At 51.0% G+C, this 22,346-nt stretch overlaps 1 protein-coding gene across 1 annotated transcript in view; it reads right to left on the bottom strand.

Moving 5' to 3' along the window:
* hsd11b2 (hydroxysteroid (11-beta) dehydrogenase 2) overlaps nt 1-22,346 on the bottom strand; it is a gene marked incomplete at both ends in the record, with an annotated part of 43,282 nt that overhangs the window by 8,652 nt on the left and 12,284 nt on the right. Inside the window, 2 exons of the mRNA XM_080458655.1 lie at nt 21,191-21,376; nt 21,459-21,671. Coding sequence (XP_080314781.1) covers nt 21,191-21,376; nt 21,459-21,671 — 399 coding nt within the window. The remainder of the gene's footprint in view (nt 1-21,190; nt 21,377-21,458; nt 21,672-22,346) is intronic.

Below are 22,346 nucleotides of genomic sequence, written 5' to 3'. Positions count from 1 at the left end.
GCCAGCCCAGCACCTCCTCGTTAGGTAAATAAATACAGCACCTCCTCATTAGGTCAATGACTCCTCAGCCAATCCAGCACCTCCTCGTTAGGTCAATAAGTAAAGCACCTCCTCATTAGGTCAATGACTCCTAAGCAAGTCCAGCACCTCCTCGTAAGGTCAATAAATACAGCATATCCTCGTTAGGTCAATAAGTAAAGCACCTCCTCATTAGGTCAATGACTCCTCAGCCAATCCAGCACCTCCTCGTTAGGTCAATAAATACAGCACCTCCTCGTTAGGTCAATGACTCCTAAGCAAGTCCAGCACCTCCTAATTAGGTCAATGACTCATCAGCTAATCCAGCACCTCCTCGTTAGGTCAATAAATACAGCACCTCCTCGTTAGGTCAATGACTCAGCAGTCAGTCCAGCACCTCCTCGTTAGGTCAATGACTCCTGAGCCAGTCCAGCACCTCCTCGTTAGGTCAATCACTCCTCAGCCAATCCAGCACCTCCTCGTAGGATCAATAAATACAGAACCTCCTCGTTAGGTCAATAAATACAGCACCTCCTCATTAGGTCAATAAGTGAAGCACCTCCTTGTTAGGTCAATGACTCCTCAGCCAATCCAGCACCTCCTCGTTAGATCAATAAATACAGCACCTCCTCGTTAGGTCAATGACTCCTCAGTCAGTCCAGCACCTCCTCGTTAGGTCAATAAACACAGCACCTCCTCGTTAGGTCAATGACTCCTCAGTCAGTCCAGCACCTCCTCGTTAGGTCAATGACTCCTGAGCCAGTCCAGCACCTCCTCGTTAGGTCAATCACTCCTCAGCCAACCCAGCACCTCCTTGTTGGATCAATAAATACAGCACCTCCTAATGAGGTCAATGACTCCTCAGCTAATCCAGCACCTCCTCGTTAGGTCAATAAATACAGCACCTCCTCATTATGTCAATGACTCCTCAGCCAGTCCAGCACCTCCTCGTTAGGTCAATGACTCCTCAGCAAGCCCAGCACCTCCTCATTAGGTCAATGACTCCTCAGCCAGTCCAGCACCTCCTCGTTTGGTCAATGGCTCCTTAGCAAGTCCAGCACCTCCTCGTTAGGTCAATAAATACAGCACATCCTCGTTAGGTCAATAAGTAAAGCACCTCCTCGTTAGGTCAATGACTCCTCAGCCAATCCAGCACCTCCTCGTTAGGTCAATAAGTAAAGCACCTCCTCGTTAGGTCAATGACTCCTCAGCCAATCCAGCACCTCCTCGTTAGGTCAATGACTCCTCAGCCAGTCCAGCACCTCCTCGTTAGGTCAATGACTCCTCAGCCAATCCAGCACCTCCTCGTTAGGTCAATGACTCCTCAGCCAGTCCAGCACCTCCTCGTTAGGTCAATCACTCCTCAGCCAATCCAGCACCTCCTCGTAGGATCAATGAATACAGCACCTCCTCGTTAGGTCAATAAATACAGCACCTCCTCATTAGGTCAATAAATACAGCACCTCCTCGTTAGGTCAATGACTCCTCAGCTAATCCAGCACCTCCTCGTTAGGTCAATAAGTAAAGCACCTCCTCGTTAAGTCAATGACTCCTCAGTCAGTCCAGCACCTCCTCGTTAGGTCAATGACTCCTCAGCCAGTCCAGCACCTCCTCGTTAGGTCAATAAATACAGCACCTCCTAGTTAGGTCAATGACTCCTCAGCCAGCCCAGCACCTCCTCGTTAGGTAAATAAATACAGCACCTCCTCGTTAGGTCAATGACTCCTAAGCAAGTCCAGCACCTCCTCGTTAGGTCAATAAATACAGCACCTCCTCGTTAGGTCAATAAATACAGCACCTCCTCATTAGGTCAATGACTCCTCAGCCAATCCAGCACCTCCTCGTTAGGTCAATAAATACAGCACATCCTCGTTAGGTCAATAAGTAAAGCACCTCCTCATTAGGTCAATGACTCCTCAGCCAATCCAGCACCTCCTCGTTAGGTCAATAAATACAGCACCTCCTCGTTAGGTCAATGACTCCTAAGCAAGTCCAGCACCTCCTCGTTAGGTCAATAAATACAGCACCTCCTCGTTAGGTCAATAACTCCTCAGCCAGTCCAGAACCTCCTCTTTAGGTCAATGACTCCTCAGCCAGCCCAGCACCTCCTCATTAGGTCAATGACTCCTCAGCCAGCCCAGCACCTCCTCATTAGGTCAATGACTCCTCAGCCAGTCCAGCACCTCCTCGTTTGGTCAATGGCTCCTCAGCCAGTCCAGCACCTCCTCGTTAGGTCAATAAATACAGCACCTCCTCAGCTGGTCCAGCACCTCCTCGTTAGGTCAATGACTCCTCAGCCAGTCCAGCACCTCCTCGTTTGGTCAATGACTCCTTAGCCAGTCCAGCAACTCCTCGTTAGGTCAATGACTCCTCAGCCAGTCCAGCACCTCCTCATTAGGTAAATGACTCCTCAGCCAATCCAGCACCTCCTTGTTAGGTCAATGACTCCTCAGCCAATCCAGCACCTCCTCATTAGGTCAATGACTCGTAGGCCAGTCCATCACCTCCTCGTTAGGTCAATAAATACAGCACCTCCTCAGCTGGTCCAGCACCTCCTTGTTTGGTCAATGACTCCTTAGCCAGTCCAGCAACTCCTCGTTAGGTCAATAAGTAAAGCACCTCCTCGTTAGGTCAATGACTCCTCAGCCAATCCAGCACCTCCTCGTTAGGTCAATGACTCCTCAGCCAGTCCAGCACCTCCTTGTTAGGTCAATGACTCCTCAGCCAATCCAGCACCTCCTCATTAGGTCAATGACTCCTCAGCCAGTCCAGCACCTCCTCGTTAGGTCAATCACTCCTCAGCCAATCCAGCACCTCCTCGTAGGATCAATGAATACAGAACCTCCTCGTTAGGTCAATGACTCCTCAGCCAGTAGAGCACCTCCTCGTTAGGTCAATAAATACAGCACCTCCTCATTAGGTCAATAAATACAGCACCTCCTCGTTAGGTCAATGATTCCTCAGCTAATCCAGCACCTCCTCGTTAGGTCAATAAATACAGCACCTCCTCGTTAGGTCAATGACTCCTCAGCCAGTCCAGCACCTCCTCGTTAGGTCAATGACTCCTCAGCCAGTCCAGCACCTCCTCGTTAGGTCAATGACTCCTCAGCCAGTCCAGCACCTCCTCATTAGGTCAATGACTCGTAGGCCAGTCCATCACCTCCTCGTTAGGTCAATAAGTAAAGCACCTCCTCATTAGGTCAATGACTCCTAAGCAAGTCCAGCACTTCCTCGTTAGGTCAATAAATACAGCACCTCCTCGTTAGGTCAATGACTCCTCAGCCAATCCAGCACCTCCTCGTTAGGTCAATAAATACAGCACCTCCTCGTTAGGTCAATGACTCCTAAGCAAGTCCAGCACCTCCTCGTTAGGTCAATAAATACAGCACCTCCTCGTTAGGTCAATGACTCCTCAGTCAGTCCAGCACCTCCTCGTTAGGTCAATGACTCCTGAGCCAGTCTAGCACCTCCTCGTTAGGTCAATCACTCCTCAGCCAACCCAGCACCTCCTTGTTGAATCAATAAATACAGCACCTCCTAATTAGGTCAATAGCTCCTCAGCTAATCCAGCACCTCCTCGTTAGGTCAATAAATACAGCACCTCCTCGTTAGGTCAATGACTCGTTAGCCAGCGCAGCACCTCCTCGTTAGGTCAATAAATACAGCACCTCCTCGTCAGGTCAATGACTCCTAAGCAAGTCCAGCACCTCCTCGTTAGGTCAATAAATACAGCACCTCCTCGTTAGGTCAATGACTCCTCAGCCAGTCCAGCACCTCCTCGTGAGATCAATAAATACAGCACCTCCTCTTTAGGTCAATGACTCCTAAAACAATCCAGCACATCATCGTTAGGTCAATAAGTAAAGCACCTCCTCATTAGGTCAATGACTCCTCAGCCAATCGAGCACCTCCTCGTTAGGTCAATGACTCGTTAGCCAGCCCAGCACCTCCTCGTTAGGTCAATAAATACAGCACCTCCTCGTTAGGTCAATAAATACGGCACCTACTCGTTAGGTCAATGACTCCTAAGCAAGTCCAGCACTTCCTCGTTAGGTCAATGAGTAAAGCACCTCCTCGTTAAGTCAATGACTCCTCAGTCAGTCCAGCACCTCCTCGTTAGGTCAATGAGTAAAGCACCTCCTCGTTAAGTCAATGACTCCTCAGTCAGTCCAGCACCTCCTCGTTAGGTCAATGACTCCTCAGCCAGCCCAGCACCTCCTCGTTAGGTAAATAAATACAGCACCTCCTCGTTAGGTCAATGACTCCTAAGCAAGTCCAGCACCTCCTCGTTAGGTCAATAAATACAGCACCTCCTCGTTAGGTCAATAAATACAGCACCTCCTCATTAGGTCAATGACTCCTCAGCCAATCCAGCACCTCCTCGTTAGGTCAATAAATACAGCACATCCTCGTTAGGTCAATAAGTAAAGCACCTCCTCATTAGGTCAATGACTCCTCAGCCAATCCAGCACCTCCTCGTTAGGTCAATAAATACAGCACCTCCTCGTTAGGTCAATGACTCCTAAGCAAGTCCAGCACCTCCTCGTTAGGTCAATAAATACAGCACCTCCTCGTTAGGTCAATAACTCCTCAGCCAGTCCAGAACCTCCTCTTTAGGTCAATGACTCCTCAGCCAGCCCAGCACCTCCTCATTAGGTCAATGACTCCTCAGCCAGCCCAGCACCTCCTCATTAGGTCAATGACTCCTCAGCCAGTCCAGCACCTCCTCGTTTGGTCAATGGCTCCTCAGCCAGTCCAGCACCTCCTCGTTAGGTCAATAAATACAGCACCTCCTCAGCTGGTCCAGCACCTCCTCGTTAGGTCAATGACTCCTCAGCCAGTCCAGCACCTCCTCGTTTGGTCAATGACTCCTTAGCCAGTCCAGCAACTCCTCGTTAGGTCAATGACTCCTCAGCCAGTCCAGCACCTCCTTGTTAGGTCAATGACTCCTCAGCCAATCCAGCACCTCCTTGTTAGGTCAATGACTCCTCAGCCAATCCAGCACCTCCTCATTAGGTCAATGACTCGTAGGCCAGTCCATCACCTCCTCGTTAGGTCAATAAGTAAAGCACCTCCTCGTTAGGTCAATGACTCCTCAGCCAATCCAGCACCTCCTCGTTAGGTCAATGACTCCTCAGCCAGTCCAGCACCTCCTTGTTAGGTCAATGACTCCTCAGCCAATCCAGCACCTCCTCATTAGGTCAATGACTCCTCAGCCAGTCCAGCACCTCCTCGTTAGGTCAATCACTCCTCAGCCAATCCAGCACCTCCTCGTAGGATCAATGAATACAGAACCTCCTCGTTAGGTCAATGACTCCTCAGCCAGTAGAGCACCTCCTCGTTAGGTCAATAAATACAGCACCTCCTCATTAGGTCAATAAATACAGCACCTCCTCGTTAGGTCAATGACTCCTCAGCTAATCCAGCACCTCCTCGTTAGGTCAATAAATACAGCACCTCCTCGTTAGGTCAATGACTCCTCAGTCAGTCCAGCACCTCCTCGTTAGGTCAATGACTCCTCAGCCAGTCCAGCACCTCCTCGTTAGGTCAATAAATACAGCACCTCCTAGTTAGGTCAATGACTCCTCAGCCAGCCCAGCACCTCCTCGTTAGGTAAATAAATACAGCACCTCCTCGTTAGGTCAATGACTCCTAAGCAAGTCCAGCACCTCCTCGTTAGGTCAATAAATACAGCACCTCCTCATTAGGTAGATGACTCCTCAGCCAATCCAGCACCTCCTCGTTAGGTCAATAAATACAGCACCTCCTCGTTAGGTCAATAAGTAAAGCACCTCCTCATTAGGTCAATGACTCCTAAGCAAGTCCAGCACCTCCTCGTTAGGTCAATAAATACAGCACCTCCTCATTAGGTCAATGACTCCTCAGCCAATCCAGCACCTCCTCGTTAGGTCAATAAATACAGCACCTCCTCGTTAGGTCAATGACTCCTAAGCAAGTCCAGCACCTCCTCGTTAGGTCAATAAATACAGCACCTCCTCGTTAGGTCAATGACTCCTCAGTCAGTCCAGCACCTCCTCATTAGGTCAATGACTCCTGAGCCAGTCTAGCACCTCCTCGTTAGGTCAATGACTCCTCAGCCAGCCCAGCACCTCCTCATTAGGTCAATGACTCCTCAGCCAGCCCAGCACCTCCTCATTAGGTCAATGACTCCTCAGCCAGTCCAGCACCTCCTCGTTTGGTCAATGGCTCCTCAGCCAGTCCAGCACCTCCTCGTTAGGTCAATAAATACAGCACCTCCTCAGCTGGTCCAGCACCTCCTTGTTTGGTCAATGACTCCTTAGCCAGTCCAGCAACTCCTCGTTAGGTCAATAAGTAAAGCACCTCCTCGTTAGGTCAATGACTCCTCAGCCAATCCAGCACCTCCTCGTTAGGTCAATGACTCCTCAGCCAGTCCAGCACCTCCTTGTTAGGTCAATGACTCCTCAGCCAATCCAGCACCTCCTCATTAGGTCAATGACTCCTCAGCCAGTCCAGCACCTCCTCGTTAGGTCAATCACTCCTCAGCCAATCCAGCACCTCCTCGTAGGATCAATGAATACAGAACCTCCTCGTTAGGTCAATGACTCCTCAGCCAGTAGAGCACCTCCTCGTTAGGTCAATAAATACAGCACCTCCTCATTAGGTCAATAAATACAGCACCTCCTCGTTAGGTCAATGACTCCTCAGCTAATCCAGCACCTCCTCGTTAGGTCAATAAATACAGCACCTCCTCGTTAGGTCAATGACTCCTCAGTCAGTCCAGCACCTCCTCGTTAGGTCAATGACTCCTAAGCAAGTCCAGCACCTCCTCGTTAGGTCAATAAATACAGCACCTCCTCGTTAGGTCAATAAATACAGCACCTCCTCATTAGGTAGATGACTCCTCAGCCAATCCAGAACCTCCTCTTTAGGTCAATGACTCCTCAGCCAGCCCAGCACCTCCTCATTAGGTCAATGACTCCTCAGCCAGCCCAGCACCTCCTCATTAGGTCAATGACTCCTCAGCCAGTCCAGCACCTCCTCGTTTGGTCAATGGCTCCTCAGCCAGTCCAGCACCTCCTCGTTAGGTCAATAAATACAGCACCTCCTCAGCTGGTCCAGCACCTCCTCGTTAGGTCAATGACTCCTCAGCCAGTCCAGCACCTCCTCGTTTGGTCAATGACTCCTTAGCCAGTCCAGCAACTCCTCGTTAGGTCAATGACTCCTCAGCCAGTCCAGCACCTCCTTGTTAGGTCAATGACTCCTCAGCCAATCCAGCACCTCCTTGTTAGGTCAATGACTCCTCAGCCAATCCAGCACCTCCTCATTAGGTCAATGACTCGTAGGCCAGTCCATCACCTCCTCGTTAGGTCAATAAGTAAAGCACCTCCTCGTTAGGTCAATGACTCCTCAGCCAATCCAGCACCTCCTCGTTAGGTCAATGACTCCTCAGCCAGTCCAGCACCTCCTTGTTAGGTCAATGACTCCTCAGCCAATCCAGCACCTCCTCATTAGGTCAATGACTCCTCAGCCAGTCCAGCACCTCCTCGTTAGGTCAATCACTCCTCAGCCAATCCAGCACCTCCTCGTAGGATCAATGAATACAGAACCTCCTCGTTAGGTCAATGACTCCTCAGCCAGTAGAGCACCTCCTCGTTAGGTCAATAAATACAGCACCTCCTCATTAGGTCAATAAATACAGCACCTCCTCGTTAGGTCAATGACTCCTCAGCTAATCCAGCACCTCCTCGTTAGGTCAATAAATACAGCACCTCCTCGTTAGGTCAATGACTCCTCAGTCAGTCCAGCACCTCCTCGTTAGGTCAATGACTCCTCAGCCAGTCCAGCACCTCCTCGTTAGGTCAATAAATACAGCACCTCCTCAGCTGGTCCAGCACCTCCTCGTTAGGTCAATGACTCCTCAGCCAGTCCAGCACCTCCTCGTTTGGTCAATGACTCCTTAGCCAGTCCAGCAACTCCTCGTTAGGTCAATGACTCCTCAGCCAGTCCAGCACCTCCTTGTTAGGTCAATGACTCCTCAGCCAATCCAGCACCTCCTTGTTAGGTCAATGACTCCTCAGCCAATCCAGCACCTTCTCATTAGGTCAATGACTCGTAGGCCAGTCCATCACCTCCTCGTTAGGTCAATAAGTAAAGCACCTCCTCGTTAGGTCAATGACTCCTCAGCCAATCCAGCACCTCCTCGTTAGGTCAATGACTCCTCAGCCAGTCCAGCACCTCCTTGTTAGGTCAATGACTCCTCAGCCAATCCAGCACCTCCTCATTAGGTCAATGACTCCTCAGCCAGTCCAGCACCTCCTCGTTAGGTCAATCACTCCTCAGCCAATCCAGCACCTCCTCGTAGGATCAATGAATACAGAACCTCCTCGTTAGGTCAATGACTCCTCAGCCAGTAGAGCACCTCCTCGTTAGGTCAATAAATACAGCACCTCCTCATTAGGTCAATAAATACAGCACCTCCTCGTTAGGTCAATGACTCCTCAGCTAATCCAGCACCTCCTCGTTAGGTCAATAAATACAGCACCTCCTCGTTAGGTCAATGACTCCTCAGTCAGTCCAGCACCTCCTCGTTAGGTCAATGACTCCTCAGCCAGTCCAGCACCTCCTCGTTAGGTCAATAAATACAGCACCTCCTAGTTAGGTCAATGACTCCTCAGCCAGCCCAGCACCTCCTCGTTAGGTAAATAAATACAGCACCTCCTCGTTAGGTCAATGACTCCTAAGCAAGTCCAGCACCTCCTCGTTAGGTCAATAAATACAGCACCTCCTCATTAGGTAGATGACTCCTCAGCCAATCCAGCACCTCCTCGTTAGGTCAATAAATACAGCACCTCCTCGTTAGGTCAATAAGTAAAGCACCTCCTCATTAGGTCAATGACTCCTAAGCAAGTCCAGCACCTCCTCGTTAGGTCAATAAATACAGCACCTCCTCATTAGGTCAATGACTCCTCAGCCAATCCAGCACCTCCTCGTTAGGTCAATAAATACAGCACCTCCTCGTTAGGTCAATGACTCCTAAGCAAGTCCAGCACCTCCTCGTTAGGTCAATAAATACAGCACCTCCTCGTTAGGTCAATGACTCCTCAGTCAGTCCAGCACCTCCTCGTTAGGTCAATGACTCCTGAGCCAGTCTAGCACCTCCTCGTTAGGTCAATGACTCCTCAGCCAGCCCAGCACCTCCTCATTAGGTCAATGACTCCTCAGCCAGCCCAGCACCTCCTCATTAGGTCAATGACTCCTCAGCCAGTCCAGCACCTCCTCGTTTGGTCAATGGCTCCTCAGCCAGTCCAGCACCTCCTCGTTAGGTCAATAAATACAGCACCTCCTCAGCTGGTCCAGCACCTCCTTGTTTGGTCAATGACTCCTTAGCCAGTCCAGCAACTCCTCGTTAGGTCAATAAGTAAAGCACCTCCTCGTTAGGTCAATGACTCCTCAGCCAATCCAGCACCTCCTCGTTAGGTCAATGACTCCTCAGCCAGTCCAGCACCTCCTTGTTAGGTCAATGACTCCTCAGCCAATCCAGCACCTCCTCATTAGGTCAATGACTCCTCAGCCAGTCCAGCACCTCCTCGTTAGGTCAATAAATACAGCACCTCCTCGTTAGGTCAATAAATACAGCACCTCCTCATTAGGTAGATGACTCCTCAGCCAATCCAGAACCTCCTCTTTAGGTCAATGACTCCTCAGCCAGCCCAGCACCTCCTCATTAGGTCAATGACTCCTCAGCCAGCCCAGCACCTCCTCATTAGGTCAATGACTCCTCAGCCAGTCCAGCACCTCCTCGTTTGGTCAATGGCTCCTCAGCCAGTCCAGCACCTCCTCGTTAGGTCAATAAATACAGCACCTCCTCAGCTGGTCCAGCACCTCCTCGTTAGGTCAATGACTCCTCAGCCAGTCCAGCACCTCCTCGTTTGGTCAATGACTCCTTAGCCAGTCCAGCAACTCCTCGTTAGGTCAATGACTCCTCAGCCAGTCCAGCACATCCTTGTTAGGTCAATGACTCCTCAGCCAATCCAGCACCTCCTTGTTAGGTCAATGACTCCTCAGCCAATCCAGCACCTCCTCATTAGGTCAATGACTCGTAGGCCAGTCCATCACCTCCTCGTTAGGTCAATAAGTAAAGCACCTCCTCGTTAGGTCAATGACTCCTCAGCCAATCCAGCACCTCCTCGTTAGGTCAATGACTCCTCAGCCAGTCCAGCACCTCCTTGTTAGGTCAATGACTCCTCAGCCAATCCAGCACCTCCTCATTAGGTCAATGACTCCTCAGCCAGTCCAGCACCTCCTCGTTAGGTCAATCACTCCTCAGCCAATCCAGCACCTCCTCGTAGGATCAATGAATACAGAACCTCCTCGTTAGGTCAATGACTCCTCAGCCAGTAGAGCACCTCCTCGTTAGGTCAATAAATACAGCACCTCCTCATTAGGTCAATAAATACAGCACCTCCTCGTTAGGTCAATGACTCCTCAGCTAATCCAGCACCTCCTCGTTAGGTCAATAAATACAGCACCTCCTCGTTAGGTCAATGACTCCTCAGTCAGTCCAGCACCTCCTCGTTAGGTCAATGACTCCTCAGCCAGTCCAGCACCTCCTCGTTAGGTCAATAAATACAGCACCTCCTCAGCTGGTCCAGCACCTCCTCGTTAGGTCAATGACTCCTCAGCCAGTCCAGCACCTCCTCGTTTGGTCAATGACTCCTTAGCCAGTCCAGCAACTCCTCGTTAGGTCAATGACTCCTCAGCCAGTCCAGCACCTCCTTGTTAGGTCAATGACTCCTCAGCCAATCCAGCACCTCCTTGTTAGGTCAATGACTCCTCAGCCAATCCAGCACCTTCTCATTAGGTCAATGACTCGTAGGCCAGTCCATCACCTCCTCGTTAGGTCAATAAGTAAAGCACCTCCTCGTTAGGTCAATGACTCCTCAGCCAATCCAGCACCTCCTCGTTAGGTCAATGACTCCTCAGCCAGTCCAGCACCTCCTTGTTAGGTCAATGACTCCTCAGCCAATCCAGCACCTCCTCATTAGGTCAATGACTCCTCAGCCAGTCCAGCACCTCCTCGTTAGGTCAATCACTCCTCAGCCAATCCAGCACCTCCTCGTAGGATCAATGAATACAGAACCTCCTCGTTAGGTCAATGACTCCTCAGCCAGTAGAGCACCTCCTCGTTAGGTCAATAAATACAGCACCTCCTCATTAGGTCAATAAATACAGCACCTCCTCGTTAGGTCAATGACTCCTCAGCTAATCCAGCACCTCCTCGTTAGGTCAATAAATACAGCACCTCCTCGTTAGGTCAATGACTCCTCAGTCAGTCCAGCACCTCCTCGTTAGGTCAATGACTCCTCAGCCAGTCCAGCACCTCCTCGTTAGGTCAATAAATACAGCACCTCCTAGTTAGGTCAATGACTCCTCAGCCAGCCCAGCACCTCCTCGTTAGGTAAATAAATACAGCACCTCCTCGTTAGGTCAATGACTCCTAAGCAAGTCCAGCACCTCCTCGTTAGGTCAATAAATACAGCACCTCCTCATTAGGTAGATGACTCCTCAGCCAATCCAGCACCTCCTCGTTAGGTCAATAAATACAGCACCTCCTCGTTAGGTCAATAAGTAAAGCACCTCCTCATTAGGTCAATGACTCCTAAGCAAGTCCAGCACCTCCTCGTTAGGTCAATAAATACAGCACCTCCTCATTAGGTCAATGACTCCTCAGCCAATCCAGCACCTCCTCGTTAGGTCAATAAATACAGCACCTCCTCGTTAGGTCAATGACTCCTAAGCAAGTCCAGCACCTCCTCGTTAGGTCAATAAATACAGCACCTCCTCGTTAGGTCAATGACTCCTCAGTCAGTCCAGCACCTCCTCGTTAGGTCAATGACTCCTGAGCCAGTCTAGCACCTCCTCGTTAGGTCAATGACTCCTCAGCCAGCCCAGCACCTCCTCATTAGGTCAATGACTCCTCAGCCAGCCCAGCACCTCCTCATTAGGTCAATGACTCCTCAGCCAGTCCAGCACCTCCTCGTTTGGTCAATGGCTCCTCAGCCAGTCCAGCACCTCCTCGTTAGGTCAATAAATACAGCACCTCCTCAGCTGGTCCAGCACCTCCTTGTTTGGTCAATGACTCCTTAGCCAGTCCAGCAACTCCTCGTTAGGTCAATAAGTAAAGCACCTCCTCGTTAGGTCAATGACTCCTCAGCCAATCCAGCACCTCCTCGTTAGGTCAATGACTCCTCAGCCAGTCCAGCACCTCCTTGTTAGGTCAATGACTCCTCAGCCAATCCAGCACCTCCTCATTAGGTCAATGACTCCTCAGCCAGTCCAGCACCTCCTCGTTAGGTCAATAAATACAGCACCTCCTCGTTAGGTCAATAAATACAGCACCTCCTCATTAGGTAGATGACTCCTCAGCCAATCCAGAACCTCCTCTTTAGGTCAATGACTCCTCAGCCAGCCCAGCACCTCCTCATTAGGTCAATGACTCCTCAGCCAGCCCAGCACCTCCTCATTAGGTCAATGACTCCTCAGCCAGTCCAGCACCTCCTCGTTTGGTCAATGGCTCCTCAGCCAGTCCAGCACCTCCTCGTTAGGTCAATAAATACAGCACCTCCTCAGCTGGTCCAGCACCTCCTCGTTAGGTCAATGACTCCTCAGCCAGTCCAGCACCTCCTCGTTTGGTCAATGACTCCTTAGCCAGTCCAGCAACTCCTCGTTAGGTCAATGACTCCTCAGCCAGTCCAGCACCTCCTTGTTAGGTCAATGACTCCTCAGCCAATCCAGCACCTCCTTGTTAGGTCAATGACTCCTCAGCCAATCCAGCACCTCCTCATTAGGTCAATGACTCGTAGGCCAGTCCATCACCTCCTCGTTAGGTCAATAAGTAAAGCACCTCCTCGTTAGGTCAATGACTCCTCAGCCAATCCAGCACCTCCTCGTTAGGTCAATGACTCCTCAGCCAGTCCAGCACCTCCTTGTTAGGTCAATGACTCCTCAGCCAATCCAGCACCTCCTCATTAGGTCAATGACTCCTCAGCCAGTCCAGCACCTCCTCGTTAGGTCAATCACTCCTCAGCCAATCCAGCACCTCCTCGTAGGATCAATGAATACAGAACCTCCTCGTTAGGTCAATGACTCCTCAGCCAGTAGAGCACCTCCTCGTTAGGTCAATAAATACAGCACCTCCTCATTAGGTCAATAAATACAGCACCTCCTCGTTAGGTCAATGACTCCTCAGCTAATCCAGCACCTCCTCGTTAGGTCAATAAATACAGCACCTCCTCGTTAGGTCAATGACTCCTCAGTCAGTCCAGCACCTCCTCGTTAGGTCAATGACTCCTCAGCCAGTCCAGCACCTCCTCGTTAGGTCAATAAATACAGCACCTCCTCAGCTGGTCCAGCACCTCCTCGTTAGGTCAATGACTCCTCAGCCAGTCCAGCACCTCCTCGTTTGGTCAATGACTCCTTAGCCAGTCCAGCAACTCCTCGTTAGGTCAATGACTCCTCAGCCAGTCCAGCACCTCCTTGTTAGGTCAATGACTCCTCAGCCAATCCAGCACCTCCTTGTTAGGTCAATGACTCCTCAGCCAATCCAGCACCTTCTCATTAGGTCAATGACTCGTAGGCCAGTCCATCACCTCCTCGTTAGGTCAATAAGTAAAGCACCTCCTCGTTAGGTCAATGACTCCTCAGCCAATCCAGCACCTCCTCGTTAGGTCAATGACTCCTCAGCCAGTCCAGCACCTCCTTGTTAGGTCAATGACTCCTCAGCCAATCCAGCACCTCCTCATTAGGTCAATGACTCCTCAGCCAGTCCAGCACCTCCTCGTTAGGTCAATCACTCCTCAGCCAATCCAGCACCTCCTCGTAGGATCAATGAATACAGAACCTCCTCGTTAGGTCAATGACTCCTCAGCCAGTAGAGCACCTCCTCGTTAGGTCAATAAATACAGCACCTCCTCATTAGGTCAATAAATACAGCACCTCCTCGTTAGGTCAATGACTCCTCAGCTAATCCAGCACCTCCTCGTTAGGTCAATAAATACAGCACCTCCTCGTTAGGTCAATGACTCCTCAGTCAGTCCAGCACCTCCTCGTTAGGTCAATGACTCCTCAGCCAGTCCAGCACCTCCTCGTTAGGTCAATAAATACAGCACCTCCTAGTTAGGTCAATGACTCCTCAGCCAGCCCAGCACCTCCTCGTTAGGTAAATAAATACAGCACCTCCTCGTTAGGTCAATGACTCCTAAGCAAGTCCAGCACCTCCTCGTTAGGTCAATAAATACAGCACCTCCTCATTAGGTAGATGACTCCTCAGCCAATCCAGCACCTCCTCGTTAGGTCAATAAATACAGCACCTCCTCGTTAGGTCAATAAGTAAAGCACCTCCTCATTAGGTCAATGACTCCTAAGCAAGTCCAGCACCTCCTCGTTAGGTCAATAAATACAGCACCTCCTCATTAGGTCAATGACTCCTCAGCCAATCCAGCACCTCCTCGTTAGGTCAATAAATACAGCACCTCCTCGTTAGGTCAATGACTCCTAAGCAAGTCCAGCACCTCCTCGTTAGGTCAATAAATACAGCACCTCCTCGTTAGGTCAATGACTCCTCAGTCAGTCCAGCACCTCCTCGTTAGGTCAATGACTCCTGAGCCAGTCTAGCACCTCCTCGTTAGGTCAATGACTCCTCAGCCAGCCCAGCACCTCCTCATTAGGTCAATGACTCCTCAGCCAGCCCAGCACCTCCTCATTAGGTCAATGACTCCTCAGCCAGTCCAGCACCTCCTCGTTTGGTCAATGGCTCCTCAGCCAGTCCAGCACCTCCTCGTTAGGTCAATAAATACAGCACCTCCTCAGCTGGTCCAGCACCTCCTTGTTTGGTCAATGACTCCTTAGCCAGTCCAGCAACTCCTCGTTAGGTCAATAAGTAAAGCACCTCCTCGTTAGGTCAATGACTCCTCAGCCAATCCAGCACCTCCTCGTTAGGTCAATGACTCCTCAGCCAGTCCAGCACCTCCTTGTTAGGTCAATGACTCCTCAGCCAATCCAGCACCTCCTCATTAGGTCAATGACTCCTCAGCCAGTCCAGCACCTCCTCGTTAGGTCAATCACTCCTCAGCCAATCCAGCACCTCCTCGTAGGATCAATGAATACAGAACCTCCTCGTTAGGTCAATAAATACAGCACCTCCTCATTAGGTCAATAAATACAGCACCTCCTCGTTAGGTCAATGACTCCTCAGCTAATCCAGCACCTCCTCGTTAGGTCAATAAGTAAAGCACCTCCTCGTTAAGTCAATGACTCCTCAGTCAGTCCAGCACCTCCTCGTTAGGTCAATGACTCCTCAGCCAGTAGAGCACCTCCTCGTTAGGTCAATAAATACAGCACCTCCTCATTAGGTCAATAAATACAGCACCTCCTCGTTAGGTCAATGACTCCTCAGCTAATCCAGCACCTCCTCGTTAGGTCAATAAATACAGCACCTCCTCGTTAGGTCAATGACTCCTCAGTCAGTCCAGCACCTCCTCGTTAGGTCAATGACTCCTAAGCAAGTCCAGCACCTCCTCGTTAGGTCAATAAATACAGCACCTCCTCATTAGGTAGATGACTCCTCAGCCAATCCAGCACCTCCTCGTTAGGTCAATAAATACAGCACCTCCTCGTTAGGTCAATAAGTAAAGCACCTCCTCATTAGGTCAATGACTCCTAAGCAAGTCCAGCACTTCCTCGTTAGGTCAATAAATACAGCACCTCCTCATTAGGTCAATGACTCCTCAGCCAATCCAGCACCTCCTCGTTAGGTCAATAAATACAGCACCTCCTCGTTAGGTCAATGACTCCTAAGCAAGTCCAGCACCTCCTCGTTAGGTCAATAAATACAGCACCTCCTCGTTAGGTCAATGACTCCTCAGTCAGTCCAGCACCTCCTCGTTAGGTCAATGACTCCTGAGCCAGTCTAGCACCTCCTCGTTAGGTCAATCACTCCTCAGCCAACCCAGCACCTCCTTGTTGAATCAATAAATACAGCACCTCCTAATTAGGTCAATAGCTCCTCAGCTAATCCAGCACCTCCTCGTTAGGTCAATAAATACAGCACCTCCTCGTTAGGTCAATGACTCGTTAGCCAGCGCAGCACCTCCTCGTTAGGTCAATAAATACAGCACCTCCTCGTCAGGTCAATGACTCCTAAGCAAGTCCAGCACCTCCTCGTTAGGTCAATAAATACAGCACCTCCTCGTTAGGTCAATGACTCCTCAGCCAGTCCAGCACCTCCTCGTGAGATCAATAAATACAGCACCTCCTCTTTAGGTCAATGACTCCTAAGCCAATCCAGCACATCATCGTTAGGTCAATAAGTAAAGCACCTCCTCATTAGGTCAATGACTCCTCAGCCAATCGAGCACCTCCTCGTTAGGTCAATGACTCCTAAGCAAGTCCAGCACCTCCTCGTTAGGTCAATAAATACAGCACCTCCTCGTTAGGTCAATAGATACAGCACCTCCTCATTAGGTCAATGACTCCTCAACCAGTCCAGAACCTCCTCTTTAGGTCAATGAGTAAAGCACCTCCTCATTAGGTCAATGACTCATCAGCCAATCCAGCACCTCCTCGTGAGATCAATAAATACAGCACCTCCTAGTTAGGTCAATGACTCGTTAGCCAGTCCAGCACCTCCTCGTAAAGTCAATAAATCCAGCACCTCCTCGTTAGGTCAATGACTCGTTAGCCAGCCCAGCACCTCCTCGTTAGGTCAATAAATACAGCACCTCCTCGTTAGGTCAATGACTCCTAAGCAAGTCCAGCACCTCCTCGTTAGGTCAATAAATCCAGCACCTCCTCGTTAGGTCAATAAATACAGCATCTGCTCGTTAGGTCAATGACTCGTTAGCCAGTCCAGCACCTCCTCGTTAGGTCAATGACTCCTCAGCCAGTCCAGCACCTCCTCGTTAAGTCAATAAGTAAAGCACCTCCTCGTTAGGTCAATGACTCCTCAGCCAGTCCAGCACCTCCTCGTTAGGTCAATGACTCCTCAGCCAATCCAGCACCTCCTCGTTAGGTCAATAAATACAGCACCTCCTCGTTAGGTCAATGACTCCTCAGCCAATCCAGCACCTCCTCGTTAGGTCAATAAATACAGCACCTCCTCCTTAGGTCAATTACTCCTAAGCCAGTCCAGCACCTCCTCGTGAGGTCAATAAATACAGCACCTCCTCGTTAGGTCAATGACTGCTTTAGCCAGCCCAGCACCTCCTCGTTAGTTCAATAAATACAGCACCTCCTCGTTAGGTCAATGACTCCTAAGCAAGTCCAGCACCTCCTCGTTAGGTCAATAAATACAGCACCTCCTCATTAGGTCAATGACTCCTCAGCCAGTCCAGCACCTCCTCGTGAGATCAATAAATACAGCACCTCCTAGTTAGGTCAATGACTCCTCAGCCAATCCAGCACCTCCTCGTTAGGTCAATGACTCCTCAGCCAGTCCAGCATCTCCTCGTTAGGTCAATGACTCCTCAGCCAATCCAGCACCTCCTCGTTAGGTCAATGACTCCTCAGCCAGCCCAGCACCTCCTCCTTAGGTCAATGACTCCTAAGCCAATCCAGCACCTCCTCGTTAGGCCAATAAGTAAAGCACCTCCTCGTTAGGTCAATGACTCCTAAGCCAGTCCAGCACCTCCTCGTTAGGTCAATAAGTAAAGCACCTCCTTGTTAGGTCAATGACTCCTCAGTCAGTCCAGCACCTCCTCGTTAAGTCAATAAATAAAGCACCTCCTCGTTAGGTCAAACACTCCTCAGCCAGTCCAGCACCTCCTCGTTAGGTCAAACACTCCTCAGCTAGTCCAGCACCTCCTCGTTAGGTCAATAAGTAAAGCACCTCCTTGTTAGGTCAATGACTCCTCAGTCAGTCCAGCACCTCCTCGTTAAGTCAATAAATAAAGCACCTCCTCGTTAGGTCAAACACTCCTCAGCCAGTCCAGCACCTCCTCGTTAGGTCAAACACTCCTCAGCCAGTCCAGCACCTCCTCGTTAGGTCAATGACTCCTTAGCCAGCCAGGCACCTCCTCGTTAGGTCAATAAGTAAAGCACCTCCTCATTAGGTCAATGACTCCTCAGCCAGTCCAGCACCTCCTCATTAGGTCAATGACTCCTCAGCAAGCCCAGCACCTCCTCATTAGGTCAATGACTCTTCAGCCAGTCCAGCACCTCCTCATTAGGTCAATGACCCCTCAGCCAGTCCAGCACCTCCTCGTTAGATCAATAAGTAAAGCACCTCCTCGTTAGGTCAATGACTCCTAAGCCAGTCCAGCACCTCCTCGTTAGGTCAATAAGTAAAGCACCTCCTCGTTAGGTAAATGACTGCTCAGCCAGTCCAGCACCTCCTCGTTAGGTCAATGACTCCTCAGCCAGCCCAGCACCTCCTCCTTAGGTCAATGACTCCTAAGCCAGTCCAGCACCTCCTCGTTAGGTCAATAAGTAAAGCACCTCCTCGTTAGGTCAATGACTCCTCAGTCAGTCCAGCACCTCCTCGTTAGGTCAAACACTCCTCAGCCAGTCCAGCACCTCCTCATTAGGTCAATGACTCCTCAGCCAGTCCAGCACCTCCTCGTTAGGTCAATGACTCCTCAGCCAGTCCAGCACCTCCTCATTAGGTCAATGACTCCTCAGCCAGTCCAGCACCTCCTCGTTAGGTCAATGACTCCTCAGCCAGTCCAGCACCTCCTCGTTAGGTCAATGACTCCTCAGCCAATGCAGCACCTCCTCGTAAAGTCAATAAGTAAAGCACCTCCTCGTTAGGTCAATGACTCCTCAGTCAGTCCAGCACCTCCTCGTTAGGTCAATGACTCCTCAGCCAGTCCAGCACCTCCTCGTTAGGTCAATGACTCCTCAGCCAGTCCAGCACCTCCTCATTAGGTCAATGACTCCTCAGCCAGTCCAGCACCTCCTCGTTAGGTCAATGACTCCTCAGCCAATCCAGCACCTCCTCGTTAGGTCAATAAGTAAAGCACCTCCTCGTTAGGTCAATGACTCCTCAGCCAGTCCAGCACCTCCTCGTTAGGTCAATGACTCCTCAGCCAATCCAGCACCTCCTCGTTAGGTCAATAAATACAGCACCTCCTCGTTAGGTCAATGACTCCTCAGCCAATCCAGCACCTCCTCGTTAGGTCAATAAATACAGCACCTCCTCCTTAGGTCAATTACTCCTAAGCCAGTCCAGCACCTCCTCGTGAGGTCAATAAATACAGCACCTCCTCGTTAGGTCAATGACTCGTTAGCCAGCCCAGCACCTCCTCGTTAGTTCAATAAATACAGCACCTCCTCGTTAGGTCAATGACTCCTAAGCAAGTCCAGCACCTCCTCGTTAGGTCAATAAATACAGCACCTCCTCATTAGGTCAATGACTCCTCAGCCAGTCCAGCACCTCCTCGTGAGATCAATAAATACAGCACCTCCTAGTTAGGTCAATGACTCCTCAGCCAATCCAGCACCTCCTCGTTAGGTCAATGACTCCTCAGCCAGTCCAGCACCTCCTCGTTAGGTCAATGACTCCTCAGCCAATCCAGCACCTCCTCGTTAGGTCAATGACTCCTCAGCCAGCCCAGCACCTCCTCCTTAGGTCAATGACTCCTAAGCCAATCCAGCACCTCCTCGTTAGGCCAATAAGTAAAGCACCTCCTCGTTAGGTCAATGACTCCTAAGCCAGTCCAGCACCTCCTCGTTAGGTCAATAAGTAAAGCACCTCCTTGTTAGGTCAATGACTCCTCAGTCAGTCCAGCACGTCCTCGTTAAGTCAATAAATAAAGCACCTCCTCGTTAGGTCAAACACTCCTCAGCCAGTCCAGCACCTCCTCGTTAGGTCAAACACTCCTCAGCTAGTCCAGCACCTCCTCGTTAGGTCAATAAGTAAAGCACCTCCTTGTTAGGTCAATGACTCCTCAGTCAGTCCAGCACCTCCTCGTTAAGTCAATAAATAAAGCACCTCCTCGTTAGGTCAAACACTCCTCAGCCAGTCCAGCACCTCCTCGTTAGGTCAAACACTCCTCAGCCAGTCCAGCACCTCCTCGTTAGGTCAATGACTCCTTAGCCAGCCAGGCACCTCCTCGTTAGGTCAATAAGTAAAGCACCTCCTCATTAGGTCAATGACTCCTCAGCCAGTCCAGCACCTCCTCATTAGGTCAATGACTCCTCAGCAAGCCCAGCACCTCCTCATTAGGTCAATGACTCTTCAGCCAGTCCAGCACCTCCTCATTAGGTCAATGACTCCTCAGCCAGTCCAGCACCTCCTCGTTAGATCAATAAGTAAAGCACCTCCTCGTTAGGTCAATGACTCCTAAGCCAGTCCAGCACCTCCTCGTTAGGTCAATAAGTAAAGCACCTCCTCGTTAGGTAAATGACTGCTCAGCCAGTCCAGCACCTCCTCGTTAGGTCAATGACTCCTCAGCCAGCCCAGCACCTCCTCCTTAGGTCAATGACTCCTAAGCCAGTCCAGCACCTCCTCGTTAGGTCAATAAGTAAAGCACCTCCTCGTTAGGTCAATGACTCCTCAGTCAGTCCAGCACCTCCTCGTTAGGTCAAACACTCCTCAGCCAGTCCAGCACCTCCTCATTAGGTCAATGACTCCTCAGCCAGTCCAGCACCTCCTCCTTAGGTCAATGACTCCTCAGCCAGTCCAGCACCTCCTCATTAGGTCAATGACTCCTCAGCCAGTCCAGCACCTCCTCGTTAGGTCAATGACTCCTCAGCCAGTCCAGCACCTCCTCGTTAGGTCAATGACTCCTCAGCCAATCCAGCACCTCCTCGTAAAGTCAATAAGTAAAGCACCTCCTCGTTAGGCCAATGACTCCTCAGTCAGTCCAGCACCTCCTCGTTAGGTCAATGACTCCTCAGCCAGTCCAGCACCTCCTCGTTAGGTCAATGACTCCTCAGCCAGTCCAGCACCTCCTCATTAGGTCAATGACTCCTCAGCCAGTCCAGCACCTCCTCGTTAGGTCAATGACTCCTCAGCCAGTCCAGCACCTCCTCCGCCGTGTTTATAAATTGAATTAATCCAGATGGTTTTTTATCAGTTTTTCTAATGTGTTGAAGATCTGTGATAGACAAGCCAGTGTGTGTGTGTGTGTGTGTGTGTGTGTGTGTGTGTGTGTGTGTGTGTGTGTGTGTGTGTGTGTGTGTGTTGTGAGACCTGCGGGGCTGGAGATATTGACGATCCGTCCTCTGGTCAGTCGCAGCAGCGGCAGGAAGCTCTTGGTGACGTTTAGTGTCCCGAAGAAATTTACCTCCATGCAGCCACGGAAGTTCTTCATCAATGAGAGTTCAACGTCCCCGAAGTTCACACACACTCCGGCGTTGTTCACCAGGCCCCAGAGGCCTGCAGCATACACACACACACACACACGGTCAGGGTCAGGGTCAGGGTCAGGGTCAGGGTCAGGGTCAGGGTTCTGGTTCACCTCGGAGGCCCAGCTTGGCCTTGGTGAGGAGCAGTGCCTCCTGCACCTCCTGCGGCTGAGTGATGTCGACCTGCAGGAGCGTGAGCAGCGAGGAGCAGCACCTCCTCAGCTCCTGGGCACCTTCTCCATTCAGGTCCAGAACCGTGGCAAAGACCTGGAATCCCAGAGAGTCCAGACGCCGGGCGGTGGCCTTCCCAAAGCCAGAGTCACAACCTGATGAAGAGCAGAGAGGAGCAGGGGTCAGCACCTCCTGGAGGAGAAGAGAGGAGGACATGGTCAGCACCTCCTGGAGGAGAAGAGAGGAAAAGGAGTCAGCAGCTCCTGGAGAAGAGAGGAGCAGGGGTCAGCACCTCCTGGAGTAGCGGTGAGGAGGAACGTGGCCCCGCCTCAAGTGACCCCACCTCATGTGACTCCGCCTTAACTGACCCCGCTCCATGTAACCCCACCCCATGTAACCCCACCTCAAGGTTCCCCGCTTCATGTGTCCCTACCTCATGTGGCCCTGCCTCATGTGGCCCTGCCTCATGTGGCCCCGCTTCATGTTTCCCTGCCTCATGTGTCCCTACCTCATGTGTCCCTGCCTCATGTGGCCCCGCCTCATGTGTCCCTGCTTCATGTGTCCCTGCCTCATGTGTCCCTACCTCATGTGTCCCTGCCTCATGTGGCCCCGCTTCATGTGTCCCTGCCTCATGTGTCCCTACCTCATGTGTCCCTGCCTCATGTGGCCCCGCCTCATGTGGCCCCGCTTCATGTGTCCCTGCTTCATGTGTCCCTGCCTCATGTGTCCCTACCTCATGTGGCCCTGCCTCATGTGGCCCCGCCTCATGTGTCCCTACCTCATGTGGCCCTGCCTCATGTGGCCCCGCTTCATGTGTCCCTGCCTCATGT

The sequence above is a fragment of the Lipophrys pholis genome, assembly GCF_963383615.2.
Source record: "Lipophrys pholis genome assembly, chromosome: 2".
Taxonomy (NCBI): Eukaryota; Metazoa; Chordata; class Actinopteri; order Blenniiformes; family Blenniidae; genus Lipophrys; species Lipophrys pholis.
Note: the sequence above shows the minus strand (reverse complement) of the source record. Positions and strands in the feature narration are given on the sequence as shown.